The sequence below is a fragment of the Mizuhopecten yessoensis genome, unplaced genomic scaffold (assembly GCF_002113885.1).
Source record: "Mizuhopecten yessoensis strain PY_sf001 unplaced genomic scaffold, ASM211388v2 scaffold7251, whole genome shotgun sequence".
Taxonomy (NCBI): domain Eukaryota; kingdom Metazoa; phylum Mollusca; class Bivalvia; order Pectinida; family Pectinidae; genus Mizuhopecten; species Mizuhopecten yessoensis.
In genome coordinates, this window is record NW_018406955.1 from 332,394 (window position 1) to 350,153 (window position 17,760).

The following is a 17,760-nucleotide window of genomic DNA, read 5'->3' on the forward strand; positions in this document are numbered from 1 at the left end:
ACTGGTTCTGATCTGAGTGACAGGTGTCACGTCACACTGGTTCTGATCTGAGTGACAGGTGTCACATCACACTGGTACTGATCTGAGTGACAGGTGTCATGTCACACTGGTACTGATCTGAGTGACAGACGTCACGTCACACTGGTACTGATCTACATGATACATGTCATTCTGGTCAAAAGTTCAAATTGAAATTGATTTTAGGAGACAAAAGAGTTGCATTGCAAAAGTAGCTTGGAAATGAAAGCATATATTTGTGCATATTTTAATAACATAATGGGTATGACATGACTTGATATACTCCACTGAATATATATTATTCCAACTGTGTGATGACGTCACCAGCCACTTTGGCGGATGAAAAGTCAGACTATGTATCTGACCCTGACCTTCCTCACAAGCACGTCCATCTTAAAGTATATGATATATCCGACAACTTTCCTATTTGATGTAGATATAAGACAAATGTGTATTGTGGTCCTAAGTAATGTCTGCTTTCCTTCCTAGGCGAGCATCAGTCTATCCATATATCTGTCACAATATTGACCCTACAAGCACCCATGTAAACAGATAAATAATAGTTTATTTAAAATTCTGTCAATAGGATATTTTAGCTGAACTTTCCTTTTCTTGACATGAAATTGACAACGGAAGTTTGTTAGACCAGTGATTTTTGGTGGAATTCAAATTAATCGACAAGGTTGACATTTTGGTGTTCTGAATAACAATCATGCTGCCCTCTGAACTTTGTGAACTTTGTCTGCCAAAGCTAAGTATGGACCATATTGATCTGTCAGATTTATAATATATATATACCATTACTTATCCAGAGCTAACAAAGGGAAACAACAAAGAAGTTTAAAACATTTACTAATGAAGAAAGATATTATAAAGAGAGGCAACATCATTTTTAATATCATAACCAACTACCTATATTATTACAGTCTAAAATGTGAGAAAAACAATAGACCTTGCAAAGCAATATCTCAATTAGGGAGGAACACAATGGACCTTGTCCAGTAAGATCTCTATTAGTGAGGAACACAATAGACCTTACATGTCAGGTTAGATCTCTGTAAGTGAGGAACACAGTAGACCTTGCCCAGTAAGATCTCTATTAGTGAGGAACACAATAGACCTTACATGTCAGGTTAGATCTCTGTAAGTGAGGAACACAGTAGACCTTGCCCAGTAAGATCTCTATTAGTGAGGAACAAAATAGACCTTGTCCAGTAAGATCTCTATTAGTGAGGAACACAATAGACCTTGCCCAGTAAGATCTCTATTAGTGAGGAACACAATAGACCTTGCCCAGTAAGATCTCTATTAGTGAGGAACACAATAGACCTTGCATGTCAGGTTAGATCTCTGTAAGTGAGGAACACAGTAGACCTTGCCCAGTAAGATCTCTATTAGTGAGGAACAAAATAGACCTTGTCCAGTAAGATCTCTATTAGTGAGGAACACAATAGACCTTGCCCAGTAAGATCTCTATTAGTGAGGAACACAATAGACCTTGTCCAGTTAGATCTCTATTAGTGAGGAATACAAAAGACCTTGTCCAGTTAGATCTCTATTAGTGAGGAACACAACAGACCTTGCCCAGTAAGATCTCTATTAGTGAGGAACACAATAGACCTTGCCCAGTAAGATCTCTATTAGTGAGGAACACAACAGACCTTGTCCAGTTAGATCTCTATTAGTGAGGAAAACAATAGACCTTGCCCAGTAAGATGTCTATTTAGCGAGATTTACAAAGGTCAGTTGCAAGACTTCTACTTAGTTACAAACACAATAGACCTTGGCCAGTCAGATGTATATTAGTAGGAAAGGTAAATCACATGATAATTAAAACCTCTTTTAGTGTGAAGCATACCTAAAAGGATATAGAAGATGATTAAAACTTTCTCTCCAGCAATAGCTTCAAATGAACAAGAGACAAACCTGCAGTGAGGTGGGGAGACCTTTGTCAGTGGATATGCTAACCAGTAAAAAGGCAAGTCTGCATTGTTACTGTCAAGCAGAGCTCTGTCTAATACATATTGATGGTAGGGACACATTCTTGTGAACTTTGTCATGTGACTGACATTATCTCCAAATAAAATCTGACTTTGATATGAAACAGGAACTTTTATGAAATTACTTGCATGGGAATTCAAGTCAACTCAGCAGTAATCCATACCTAAACTTAACATTTACAGGGCTTCATACTAAACAATCAGTTTTCATTTGGTCCTCAGGACTTCTTGTGTTTTACGTCATTAAATTTTTTCAAAACCACTTCAAATTGTCGCAATGTAATCCAGATTACTTCTGATTAGTCCTGCACATAGAATGGAGTAAATATTATAATGGCTTTGCCAGTGTGTAGTATATGTACAGTTAAAACTGTGCAGTAGTTATACTGTATTGGGTTGGACAGTGGATAGCTCACTAGCATTTCATCAAAACGGCGGGTTTGATTCCCCAATCAGACGTAAAAAACGAGGTACTCAGGTCACCTGTTAGACCATGTGGGTACTCAGGTCGCCTGCTGGACCAGGTGGGTACTCAGGTCGCCTGCTGGACCAAGTGGGTACTCAGGTCGCCTGCTGGACCACGTGGGTACTTAGGTCGCCTGATGGACCACGTGGGTACTCAGGTCGCCTGATGGACCACGTGGGTACTCAGGTTGCCTGCTGGACCACGTGGGTACTCAGGTCGCCTGCTGGACCACGTGGGTACTCAGGTCGCCTGATGGACCACGTGGGTACTCAGGTCGCCTGCTGGACCACGTGGGTACTCAGGTCGCCTGATGGACCACGTGGGTGCTCAGGTCGCCTGCTGGACCACGTGGGTACTTAGGTCGCCTGATGGACCACGTGGGTACTCAGGTCGCCTGATGGACCACGTGGGTACTCAGGTTGCCTGCTGGACCACGTGGGTACTCAGGTCGCCTGCTGGACCACGTGGGTACTCAGGTCGCCTGATGGACCACGTGGGTACTCAGGTCGCCTGCTGGACCACGTGGGTACTCAGGTCGCCTGCTGGACCACGTGGGTACTCAGGTTGCCTGCTGGAAAAGGTGGGTGAATATTAACTATGAAGAAAAAGGGAATATAGTTAGTGATACCACTCAAACATTGTAGGCTGAGATTCCTAGTGAGTCTGGATAGTTGTATTTTCATAAAACAACTAAATTAACACAAATTCAAGATAAATATAGCTACTTTTTCAGGGTAACATCAGGGTCCTTTATATATATATATATGTTTCCGATAACCAGACTCCTAACTGACATTGATTTGTGATACAGTTCTATAGATGCAAAAATCATAACTTAGATGTTCAAAATCTTCAGGGTTTAAAGAATAACTGTACAGACTGAGAGGAGTAAACCAGTGCATTAGTGCTGGAACAGACTTATCAGATAGAGACCAGTGTTACATCAGTTACTTATAGGACCGTGCTGGAACAGACTTATCAGATAGAGACCAGTGTTACATCAGTTACTACCCCAACGCAATAACCCACACAGTCCCTAATATGTTTATAGTAGTATATTTCCATGACCAGAAAGATAAAAATATTGATTGTATACATCTAATGCTATGGTCTATTTCCATAGGGGATCCACATTCAAATTTGTACACTAGACATTCAAATTGGCCGGGAAATAAGATCATATCACATTGAATACGATAACCCTGGAGAACACGCTTAGCTTTTCATTGCCGAAGAAACGTCAAGTTCAAGAGTAGTCTCTTCTGAGTTTTCTTTTTGACATAACAAGACTCAGGAAACAAGAAATCCCTAGGCCTCCAAACCCTAAAAAAGGGAAATTTAATTTTGTTGTTGAATCATAAACTATTTATACGTAGATAGAACAGAGATCATCAGGGACTGCAACACACTATATACCATAAAGCGCATACAAGTTGGGCAGTTAAACTTTCAGAGTACAATTGTTAAATAACCAGAAGTGTCTTTCTGTTGAAGCTTTGAGTTGTATACATTAATTGTTAAAGTCTACCAAAGCCTTGCATCTGGGTTCAATATATATACTGTGATATAAATCTTGGATACACTATATGTAGTTATGTGTCCATGGGGTGCCCGACAATCTTTTAACCTATGCTGATTTCAAACCCTACAGGCCACTTGGTGTAAGTCTTAAGGTCATAGGTTTGCTCCAAGTATGGATGGAAGACATTCAAAGATATGCATCAATTAGTGAAAAGATTACTGGCGTTTTAATATGCAAAGATAAGATCATGCCTTATAAAGCTAAGTATGGTGATGACCCAGCTATCCAGTTGTGTACATTGGAGCTGCCCCTAATCCAGTTCAGACAGAGAGGACTCTAGAGTTGAATGTAGGAGAACTGACCAGAGTTGAATGTAGGAGAACTGACCAGAGTTGAATGTAGGAGAACTGACCAGAGTTGAATGTAGGAGAACTGACCAGAGTTGAATGTAGGAGAACTGACCAGAGTTGAATGTAGGAGAACTGACCAGAGTTGAATGTAGGAGAACTGACCAGAGTTGAATGTAGGAGAACTGACCAGAGTTGAATGTAGGAGAACTGACCAGAGTTGAATGTAGGAGAACTGACCAGAGTTGAATGTAGGAGAACTGACCAGAGTTGAATGTAGGAGAACTGACCAGAGTTGAATGTAGGAGAACTGACCAGAGTTGAATGTAGGAGAACTGACCAGAGTTGAATGTAGGAGAACTGACCAGAGTTGAATGTAGGAGAACTGACCAGAGTTGAATGTAGGAGAACTGACCAGAGTTGAATGTAGGAGAACTGACCAGAGGTAGTGTTCGGCAAATGAGGAATCTTTCCCTGAGGGTCGAAATTCTCCATCACACCTCACGGGGATTGAATGACTCTTTTTCTCTTAGTACCCTGTTGACCCTGTCATATGCATAATGCAACATTGACATTACGGGCTCAATGCAATTGTTGATGTGATGTCATACTATTGTTTTGACAGGGGATTTCCTTCCCTCTCAACCCTAGGGTGAGACAAGGATATCTCACATAGGTAAAGTCTGTTTTCTCCCATAGGTAAGAAGTCTTCTGTCAGGGAAAGCGGTCATCCCTTATCGTAAAGACAAGGGTATTTCCTTGAGGAAAGATTCTTAAGTTGCCAAACAATTGGCATGCAAGCCTCATGTTTGGCAACTTAAGAATCTCCCCCCTCGAAACTGTAATTGTCATTACACCTCTTCCCTTATGTAAAACCAGTGAAGCTATGTATATGATTGTTCTGTGATAGTATAGCACTTCAGTAATTTACTTAGACTACTCCTTAACACCATCCAGCAATGTTTCTCAGTGTCTTCTGTCAGACTCAGGTACGAATCTGGAGGATGTCTTTAAGCAGTGTTACCTAGTGGCAAGTCACAGTCCTTAAACATCTCCACGTGTTTCTACCTGTAGAGGTCTGGAGGACACCCCTTTCACACCATTAAGATACAGATTCAACTCCTTATTTAGACATCCTACTGTTTAGGATGACTGTTTTACTTAACATTTCCTTGTTAGGACTAGCAGGAAGGTTTGGTGTGGTAATGCCATAATCAAGGATTTAAAGAGCTATCTACGAATTCCAGTTCAAGGTCTGTCAATTTTATAGCAGGAGACGTAATCTAACAGCACAACAGCTTGTTGTTTTTATGGTAATTTCACGAGAATAATCATGGACTAATTAGAAAAATCAAGAAAACAATTACTGCACATTCAACGCTGGTGCAGATTGATCAACAACACAAGGATAACAGGACAGGGTTGTTTATTAAACGTCTGAAAACAATACTGTTATTGTGGACTCTAATTTCAAATTCTTTAGAAGCCTGACAAAATATGGCCAATATTTGTGCTGACATATTAATGTGTCCTTGAAACTGAAGACAAAGTGACTTTGGAGGAATTATGCAGCAGAAAGTGTACTTTTTATGAGTATTTGAATGGCATGCTGATGGCACTCTGCCCTGTTCTATGTACCACAGCCTGCAAGTCAGGCTATTTCTGATCTCAACGTTATTTCTGTTTTTACGACACGATCAATACCCTTAATGTCAGGTCGACAAAACAACAGCTTTAGCAATTTATCTCATTTTTTGCTCCCCAATATAAGACCTTTTCCAACCAGCATTGTGTGTGTATCTGGTTCCTACTTTACAGAGCATGTAAGTGCCTGTTTTTTCACTTTACAGAGTATCAAACATACATCTAGTTCCTTCTACACAGTGCTTCAAACAACCATATAGTTCCTTCTACGCAGTGCTTACACAGTACTACAAACAATCATCTAGTTCCTTCTACACAGTGCTACAAACAAACATCTAGTTCCTTCTACACAGTGCTTTAAACAATCTAGTTCCTTCTACACAGTGCTTCAAACAATCTAGTTCCTTCTACGCAGTGCTTACACAGTGCTTTAAACAAACATCTAGTTCCTTCTATGCAGTGCTTACACAGTGCTTTAAACAAACATCTAGTTCCTTCTATGCAGTGCTTACACAGTGCTACAAACAATCTTCTAGTTCCTTCTACACAGTGCTTCAAACAATCTAGTTCCTTATATGCAGTGCTTCAAACAAACATATAGTTCCTTCTACACGGTGCTTCAAACAAACATCTAGTTCCTTCTACGCAGTGCTTCAAACAATCAAGTTCCTTATATGCAGTGCTTCAAACAAATTTCTAGTTCCTTCTACACAATGCTTCAAACAAACATATAGTTCCTTCTATGCAGTGCTTCAAGCAAGCATCTAGTTCCTTCTATGCAATGCTTAAAACAGACATCTAGTTCCTTCTACAGTTCTTTAAACAGACATCTAGTTCCTTCTACACAGTGCTTTAAACAATCTTCTAGTTCCTTCTATGCAGTGCTTCAAACAATCTAGTTCCTTATATGCAGTGCTTCAAACAAACATCTAGTTCCTTCTACACAGTGTTTCAAATAAATATCTAGTTCCTTCTACACAGTACTTCAAACAGACATTTAGTTCCTTGTACACAGTGCTTTAAACAAACATCTAGTTCCTTCTATGCAGTGCTTCAAACAGACATTTAGTTCCTTGTACACAGTGCTTTAAACAGACATATAGTTCCTTCTATAAAATGATTTAAACAAACATTGAGTTCTTTCTAAACAGTGTTTAATCAAACATCTAGTTCCTATGTTACAGGGAATCAAACAATCGCTGGTGCTTATTTCATAGAGTCTCAAATTAGTATCTAGATGTTTCTTTACAGTCTAATTACTACTTCACAGTGTCAAGCAAATGTTTAGATCAAGACACTGTGTGTTTGATTCCAACTTCGCACAGCACTACACAGTGTTCTGGTTCCTTTATCCAATAGCATCATACTAATGTATTGGTTCCTTTATCATATAACACCATACAAATGTATTGGTTCCTTTATCATATAGCACCATACAAATGCATTGGTTCATTTATCATATAGCACCATTCAAATGTACTGGTACCTTTATCATATAGCGCCATACAAATGTACTGGTTCCTTTATCATATAGCACCATACTAGTGTATTGGTCCCTTTATCATATAGCACCATGCAAATGTATTGGTTCCTTTATCATAAAGCACCATACAAATGTACTGGTCCCTTTATCAAATAAGTTCAATAGTATATTGTTATTTGATAAAGGGACCAGTACATTTGTATGGTGCTTTATGATAAAGGAAACAATACATTTGCATGGTGCTATATGATAAAGGAACCAATACATTAGTATGGTGCTATATGATAAAAGAATCAATACATTAGTATGGGGCTATATGATAAAAGAATCAATACATTTGTATGGTGCTATATGATAAATGAACCAATGCATTTGTATGGTGCTATATGATAAAGGGACCAATACTAATGTATTGGTTCCTTTATCATATAACACCATACAAATGTATTGGTTCCTTTATCATATAGCACCATGCAAATGTATTGGTTCCTTTATCATATAGCACCATACTAGTGTATTGGTCCCTTTATCATATAGCACCATGCAAATGTATTGGTTCCTTTATCATAAAGCACCATACAAATGTACTGGTCCCTTTATCAAATAAGTTCAATAGTATATTGTTATTTGATAAAGGGACCAGTACATTTGTATGGTGCTTTATGATAAAGGAACAAATACATTTGCATGGTGCTATATGATAAAGGAACCAATACATTATTATGGTGCTATATGATAAAAGAATCAATACATTTGTATGGTGCTATATGATAAATGAACCAATGCAGTTGTATGGTGCTATATGATAAAGGTACCAGTACATTTGAATGGTGCTATATGATAAATGAACCAATGCAGTTGTATGGTGCTATATGATAAAGGTACCAGTACATTTGTATGGTGCTATATGATAAAGGAACCAATACATTAGTATTGGTCCCTTTATCATATAGCACCATGCAAATGTATTGGTTCCTTTATCATAAAGCACCATACAAATGTACTGGTCCCTTTATCAAATAACAATATACTATTGAACTTATTAATTTATCATAAAGCACCATACAAACGTCTGGCCTTCATCCTATAGCATTACACAATTACACTGGTTCCACATTCATTTATGTCTGGTCCCTTTATCACAGACCATCATACAAATATCTGGGCCGATCTTAAAGATTCATAAAATAGTTTTCATACTCAAGCATGGATTTTATGCTCAAGCCTTATTTCTTGTTATAGTTAAAAATTGATAACAAAAACCCATTTTTTCAATGATTTTGAAAAAATTAGAAGAGACTTAAAGCCAAATACTGTTTTCAATGTCAATACACTAGACGTTTTGATTGTTTAACCTGAAGTCAGTTACAAGATAGCTGGTTTCAGCACAGAATCCATGCTTGAGCATGAGAACAGTTTCATGAATATTGGCCCAGGTTTTTACTTCATCGAGCAATATACAAATGTCTGGTTCTAATAGAAACATGGAACTAACTAATATTTATGATACACGTGTCTTAAATGGGCTTAATGATATCATAGATTCTTTAACATACCGTTAACCATACGTATACTGAGAAGAACATATTAAAAGGCACTCTGAATGTCCCAGGAGGTTTACTCGGTTAGAAATCACATGTAAATTGGAATCAGAAATCAAATAATCCCTTAAACCTCTCCTAGAGACAAAACTTACATATAACCACAACACTGTTCATGGCCCTGCGGATCACAATGAGATGAGCATCCAAACTGCCGTACACTGGTACCAGCGCCTTACATACAACTACATATGAGGGTGTCTAAATTGTTTTAAGATAGTTAAATTTCACAAGAAACACAGCCAAAAACGTTACTTCTCAAATTTTATCTAATGATAACCTAGAAAAGGGAGTAGGACACATAAGATGGTGAATTAGTCTATTATGGGTCAATTTGTAAACATTACAATTAGGTGTCAACTAATCTTTTTTGGAAAATACAATTTCTAAATTTTCAGTTTGTAAGCAAAAAGACAAAGGAATGATATGTTATAGATAGGAAGTATCACAGTAGCTCAAACATGTTCAGCAATTTTGTTGACACAAAACAAATATACACAGAAATAATTCATGGAAATACTGAATGTGTCAAAATCAGTTATAAGAAGAGAAAATATAATTGATACCAATTCAGATGACAAATGCAAAGGAAATATAATTAATTTCTTTCTTAATGGCCAAGTGGTTAATTGTCCACATACCATTGGTTATGAAATAAAATCTAAGTTTAGAAATTGGACACACAAAACATCTGTGCAACAGAAAGCCCAAGCTTATTGCCATACAAATTAGAGTTGTTTCTTTACCAATGTCTACAGACAATACTGGTGACCTTGACATTGATCTGAATCACTGAATTATTAGACAAATTTCTATCAATAGTGACCATAGCCTTGACCTAGGAATCCTGAAACAGGAACTCATTTAGGGTGCTATCATGCTTGACTTTTGTTTCAAGTTTTATCAAATCAAATCAATAGAGCAATGACACTGAATTGGGATGGAAGGTAAAGGGACAAAATTCAGCCGAAAATGATGGGACAGGACAGACATGGTAACACTAAGACATCCCCACCCCCTGCCCTATAACAAATACCAATGAATAACACTTAATCTCATGAGGAAACTTATACTGCCTATTATTATTGCTTGGCAGTCATCATCAATATTTGAATCATCCAGAAACACTGAAAAATGTTAACAGATTTTCTTGTGCACATGTAGCTGGAAGTGTAACTCATGCTAGGTATATCTCAGAAATCACCTGTGCTCATGCATGCAAGAGGCTTGATGGCTGCCACAGATACCTGATTCGTATTGTAGAAGTACTCTTCTCACACAGAGCAAGATGGTATAATACAATAATACATATAATATGTAATGACAATAATTGTGTGTAATCATCACAAAAACAGGTTGGGGGGGGGGGGCAACATATAAAATATAATATAGTAGCTCATGTAGCCATCAGAAAATAGACCATTAGTCTATATCAGTCCTCTCTGATCTCAAACCAGTTAGGACATGTCTGTTATTTTGAAATTTAAAACATATCCCAAGCTTTTTGATCCTTGAGAAAAAGTTGTCAGCTTTTTTCAACCTAGCTAGTTCATCTCTTTTTGGCAGGTTCTCAATTTTCATACCGTCAAATTGCTATCCCATGATAATTATCCAAACCAAGATTGAATTATTTCCTATCAAATAAACCCAAAAATGCTATTTCACTATCAATCAACTGAAGTACTACATAATCCATTCCCCAAGCGAGAAGGGGTGATCTGAGTGTACTGGAATTCACTATTTCAAAAGTGCACCTTAGGCCTTCCCATATTTTAACCTTGCTCTCAGCTTCAAGAGAAGTCTCTATTTAAAATCAAACCGATAATGATTTCAACCCTGATTTTATTATTTCCAGTGACCTATTTGGGTGTTGTAACATTCTGTTGGTTTGCTGCGTATTGTCTGTAACTGTACATACCCCTTATCTGAACGCACCTCCAGGTTGAAGTAGTCAAAGCTGATTTTGATGCGGCCTTCTGGAGTAGCATGGAAGAAGTAGCTGCACTCGACTTCCTGTGGATACTTGTTGGGGAAGCCTGGGGACATGAATGTACCCTTCTGTTGCATTTTGAAGGAGAATTTGTGATCGCAGTTAGCTGCCTTATCTGTAATTAAAGAAAAATAACATTGTTAGATTAATTAATGAAGCTATATATGGTATCCTAATATTACTTGTTTTTATACTGCAGGTATGTTTACATAGTGCTGATCAATGGTGCTACACTGGAAATCACAAAAGTGTTCTACAAAGCTCTAAAGGACGTTTATTGCAGAACAGGAAGTCCGGGAGCCTGACATTGTGTACTGCAGTCTACTGATCATGATCAGCAAACATTACCCTCAGGTATCTACAGACATCACAGCTAATTGGGTTCTAGTCTTAAAAGTGCAAACAATTCAAATAACATCCAATCAAGTTTCAACAATGCTGTCTGTCCTCTTTTCTCAGCCCAACAAGTGTCATCCCAGGAAATTAATAACAACTAAAATACAAATGATACCTGAAAGTAATATCCTCTGTCAAAATGAACTAGTAAAAAGCTAATTTGATAATGATGCATGGGTAAACATTTCCTGCAATCTGATTGGCTGACACCTGCTTTGTCACTGCACTGTTGCTATCTCAGCACACCTGTATGTTGATAGATAGAAGCACTAGGGAATAGTTTTGGGGAAGTTTCCTCGCAAAGGGGGTNTATTGAATGGCTTTCTGTTCAGATACCACCTATGTACTTAATCAGTTTAGAAGGGTACCATTTTTAAAGTACAAAAATGAAAATGTAACTGCATCAAAGAAGTACAATATTAATAACCCCATGTTCAGAGAATGTCTAACTTGACAACAAACCTCTGACCCATTTTAAATGGTCAGTGCTCTAAGGCAATCCAACTGTTTGCTGTTATTATATTTAATACTTCATAAGAATTCTTCCAAACGGTTTCAATTGTATACCATATAGAGTATAAGGCAAAGATGTACCAAAACAATCATTTATTTAACCGTTGTTTCATCTGCACATGGAAAAGACTGCAGCTTTGAATGGTTAATTTTTCAATGTAAATAGAGAGGACTGTTCTGAATAGTCAAAATTGAAAGTGATACCTTCACAATTTGCAAAATTTTGTAATAAAGCATTATATCATCATAAGTATGTCTCCAAAAAAATAGCACAAATAAGGATTTCCAAGGATTTTCTTTTATTAATAACATTTCAAACAAGTAAAATATTTTCTAAACTTTTCCCTTCCAATAGAGTGCAGTTCAAATTCTCCATCTCAAAGAAATCTCAATATATGATCTATTTTTCTCAGACATAGTCTTATATATATTTGATTTTATATGTAGTGATATAATAAAGCATTTATCTACCTCCATGGAGGAAGATTGTATGTTTTGGAGTCAGAGTCCAAGGGAAAACTTACTTTAAAGGATGATGAATTATTTAATTGATCAAAACTGAACTTATTAATTGTGTAAATAGGGACTGATGGGGTAACAATTTACAGAAAAAAAATGTTACAATAGTTGTTTAATTTTTATTTTTCCACTGATTGTCAAAACATTTTCTTGTATTCCTCTGACCAACAAGACCATCTCTAGTATTCCAATGATCCTCAAGACCATTTCTAGTATTCCTCTGATCGTTAAAACCTTTCCTAGTATTCCAATGACCCTAGGACCATCTCTAGTATTCCTCTGATCGTTAAAACCTTTTCTAGTATTCCAATGACCCTAGGACCATCTCTAGTATTCCTCTGATTGTTAAAACCTTTTCTAGTACTCCAATGACCCTAGGACCATCTCTAGTATTCCTCTGATCGTTTAAACCTTTTTCTAGAACTCCAATGATCCTCAAGACCATCTCTAGTATTCCTCTGATCGTTAAACCTTTTCTATTATTGCAATGATCCACAAGGCCATCTATAGTATTTCTCTGATTGTTAAACCTTTTCTTTTATTACAATGATCCACAAGGCCATCTATAGTATTCATCTGATTGTTTAAACCTTTTCTAGTATCCCAATGATCCTCAAAACCATCTCTAGTATTCCTCTGATCGTTAAACCTTTTCTATTATTACAATGATCCTCAAGACCATCTTTTGGAAAATGATCTTCCACCCAAACAAATGCAATGTGTGACTAAAAACAAAACTCCAATAGTCCATAATTATACTTTACATGGACACATACTGGAACATCTTAGACAGGCCAAGTATCTGGGTGTAACACTATCATCTGACCTTAAATGGGATTCACATATAAATACTATCTGCCCAAAAGCAAATTCTAAGCTAGGCTTTTTAAGACGAAATCTTAAAATTGGCTCAACATCAGCCAAAGTACAGGCATACAAATCATTAGTTCGACCATCACTTGAGTATGCCTGTACAGTATAGGACCCTTACACCCGAACAAATATTGACAAGTTGGAAATGGTCCAGCGAAGGGCAGCGTGCTATGTGCTCAATAAGCACAGGTACAACCATCGTACCTCCAGTGTGTCAGAAATGTTGGACCACCTAAAGCTGCGCCCTCTAGCAGATAGACGTAGAGATGCTCGTCTGACCATGCTTCATAACATTGTAAACCAGAAAGTCGCTATCGTAAAATCAGACAGATTAATCCCTACAGTTAGAAAATCCCGAACAAACCACCAGTTTTCGTATCAAATTCCCCACTCAAAAACCCAGACCAGAAAGGCATCATTCTTCCCTCGAACTATACCCGAGTGGAATAAACTCCCACCTGACATTATTTCGAGCCCCACAACGGAATTATTCAAATCAGCCCTCTNTTCCTCCGATTGTTAAAAAACTTTTCTAGTATTCCAATGATCCTCAGGAACATCTCTAGTATTCCTCTGATCGTTAAAACCTTTTCTAGTATTCCAATGACCCAAGGACCATCTCTAGTATTCCTCTGATTGTTAAACCTTTTCTAGTATTCCAATGATCCTTAAGACCATCTCTAGTATTCCTCTGATTGTTAAAACCTTTTCTAGTATTCCAATGATCCTTAAGACCATCTCTAGTATTCTGCTGATCGTTAAAACCATCTAAAAGTTTTTGCTTTCTACACCAGAATTGTATCGACCAGATCAAGCACTCCTCTTGGGACAACACATTTTATCACTGCAGGTCTCTCTGACGAATAGTGTGATGACAGCACATTTCCTGAAAAAAAATTCTTAATCTATTTACTATTGTCCTTCAGAATAATCCCCCACCCTGGGGACATCCTCAGTGTAACGTCCTGTCCATAGTGACAGCGACGGTAACTGGATTTCATGGTGCTCAGTGTATATTCACCTACACATTTGTAAGCTAACACAATGTTACAGGGAGATACTATTTTAGCTACACAGACAAGTGAATTATAGATATCATACTATAATCTGGATTTCCTACAGAACAGCAGCTAATCTCTCACCTCAACATAGCCCTTATGTCACAATACCAGAGGAATGTCAACCACAATTAAAATGAAGTTGTCTCATCATTTTCATGTCACATCACATTGTTAGTACAAAATAACATGTCGAATTGAAAAGCAAATCAATCAGGAGCTCCTCAAATCTAAGGACCGATGAACAGAAGACTGGTCACCATGGCTACCATGATTGTGAGTCAATGGAGCAGAACGATGTAGAGACAAGTTACAGGTCATTTTCTTATCTTTGTGTGGTTTACAGTATCAGAAACTCAAACCAACAGTAACATATCAAAATCCAGGAAGACTTTGTTGAAACAAAGAAGCAAATATCAGCAGACATCACTGACCATTATTTAACCTAATAAGCATATAACACTTACACAAGTCTAGAAAACTATATTCCTCAATACCATATACATATCTGTTTATTCCCAGAGAGCATTCGTGTCGCAAGTAATTTACTGGCTCCTGAGCCAGATCGGATCATTAATCTTGTTTGGCCTCCTTGCCATGTGGAGGAGTGTGGGATGTACTGGGTAGTAATTGGTCAAAGTGGGGATGAGACCTAACGTTACAGGATCATATTTCCACACTACAATGGTCGACATGGCTCAATTCTACTTACATAAAATTACATACATTAATAAGGAGAAAATAGTGTGCACTCCCTTCAAATCCTGTTACACATGCATTTAAATTCTTCTATTAACTCATAAGGTTGTTAGACTTTGAACAACGTTACAATCTTGCTTGTAGTGGACACAACTACAATCTTGCTAGTCTAGACACATTGACAAATTGATAGTCTCAACCATTCAACTACCTTGCTAGTCTAGACAAATCTACAAGTTGTAAGTTTCAACAATTCTACAACTTTGCTAATCTGAACACATTTACAAATTTTAAGTCTCAACAGTTCTACAATCTTGGTTGTCTAGACACATCTACAAGTTGTTTAAGTCCAAACAATTCTAAAACCTTGGTAGTCTCGACACATCTACAGGTTGTTAGTCTCGACAATTCCACAACCTTGCTAGTCTGAACACATCTACAAATTGTTAGTCTCAGCAATTCTACAACCTTGCTAGCCTAAATACATCTACAGGATGTTAGTCACTGAAGTCCAAACACCTTAATGCTTTCATAACAAGTCAGAAATGGCAATTGATAATGTCATAATCCAGGATTACCTCCCTTTTTTGTTTCAAGTCAGAGCCTCACTATTCCTTAAACAATCAGCCAATTATAAAATATAGTAGTGCACAGAATTAGGTCAGTTTACTTGTACTCATCAACTTTGTCATCCTTAAAAATATCTCAAAAATGATTAGATCATAAGAGATGATATTGTGCCACCTTTTGATAAACATGAGGTGCACGGTGTGATCCAATTTGCATCAATTTGTGATACATGAAGCCTAATAATAATGAATATTAAAGTACACCAGCTATCCAATATAGGAAGCTGAAGTAGGTAATATAGTAGGAATGACAGCAGGTCTGATAAGATGTCCAGGCTGATGGCTATATTTTCTGTTGAGATGCAGGTGTAAAGTGCAGCAGCACTACAGCTATGTAGTGTAGTGTATTAGTATGTAATTATTATAGGTGTTAGCCTGACTGTACTTCAAACAGGCATGGCAATGGAAAATATACCCTTCTGAAATTAATATGATATCCTGATATCCTTTTGACAGCCATTGCATATGTATACATACTTAATATGCAGCCAGAACCGAGTTTTCGGTGGAGTATAATAAGTAGGATACAGGAGAAAGTGTACAGCAGGGGTTAGAACGATTATACATATCTGTCATATACCACGTACAGTACCAATTCAGACTCACTGGGAAACTTATTTGTCATACTAACAACCCTTCATAGTGCTGATACAATTTTGTAACATGTATAAAAATATTGAAATATAAAAATAAACCTTTTTGTGCCATATTATTTAGGAAAGTTAAATTATTTCTTGGATGAGTTGAAAAGGGAAAGTAAACCTTTTTAATCAAAAAAGAATAACACAAGATGCTTGCGTTTAAGCATTTGCTTTGTAAAGGAATTTCTTCCCTTTGCCCATATTTCAAATAATTGTTCAACATGTGTTTCAAATATGAACAAAGGGCCATAACTCTGTATATAGAAGGAAAAGAGACCCGCTTTTAGTATTCTATACCTGCCTCCCTTACAGATACAATCATAACATGTCTTGGCAATTATGGTGGAATAATACAGAAGTTTTACCCCGGACAAGCTTTGGTATTGATCATGAACAAAGGGCCGTAACTCTGTGTAATTTTGGGTGCTAAAACACATTTATGGTCCAGATAAAACATTGTTAATACCTAGCCAGCCAGCAAGCCTGAAGCCAGCCAGATAAATAGCTTACCATTATATGTCCCATCATGTCAGCCATAAGAAAATAGCGGTCACTGTTTAGAAAGTCTCAATCTGTATTGAAACAAAGTCATCATGCATGAAAGTCATCACTATGCACTACTTACTTCATACAAGCATTGTTTGACCAACAAAACTTTGGGTTTAAGTTCCAAGAGGAGAATCTTTCAGATTATGCCAACATTAGCAAGTAATAACTGTTTTATTTAAGGATTGAATCTTGCTTTGGTTGATTTCATGGGGTGATGAATTGAGTTGGTCTTGAAACAAATTTAATGAACTGTGAAGCAGTTCATGTTGAATTTGTTTTAAAACTAACTCAATTCATCACCCCATGAAATCGACTAAAGCAAGATTCAAACCTTATATTTCAATCAACATATTCTTTTTTAATAATTGGAACTTGTTAAGTCCATTCTGATAGCTTGTCTCAGGTTCTGGAGCTTGAGCAAGTCTATGTATTGATGTAATGTACAAATATATAGTTTGTGATTGAAGGACCATCATACAAAATGATGGTGTAAGTTGATAGTTCAATACAGCCAAATTATGTCGAAACAAAATACAAAACCATGTTTTAAATGTCATATTTAATTTTTATTGATGAATTCATAAGAAATCAAAATTTCTGATGCGTCATCGCAAAAGAATAATGTCTAGACATGGTGTGCAGACTCAGCTGTAAGGAAGTCTATGGCAGCCATCTTTTTACTAGCTTGAAGCGGAGAGCCACTAAATTTTAAGGTTCTACACCTTCTTGAATGTGAAGCTGCAGTCATTGAATGTCGAATTAGACAGAAAACCAGACGTGGCTTGAAAGGATGAAACAATTTGATATGGAAG

The 17,760-nt window shown here is 37.1% G+C and overlaps 1 protein-coding gene across 3 annotated transcripts in view; it reads right to left on the reverse strand.

Moving 5' to 3' along the window:
* The window catches only part of LOC110453290 (tolloid-like protein 1), a 201,343-nt gene that overhangs the window by 46,281 nt on the left and 137,302 nt on the right, over positions 1 to 17,760 (reverse strand). For all 3 annotated transcript variants that reach the window (XM_021502180.1, XM_021502179.1, XM_021502178.1), the window contains exon 4: positions 11,000 to 11,186. In XM_021502180.1, coding sequence (XP_021357855.1) covers positions 11,000 to 11,186 — 187 coding nt within the window. The remainder of the gene's footprint in view (positions 1 to 10,999; positions 11,187 to 17,760) is intronic.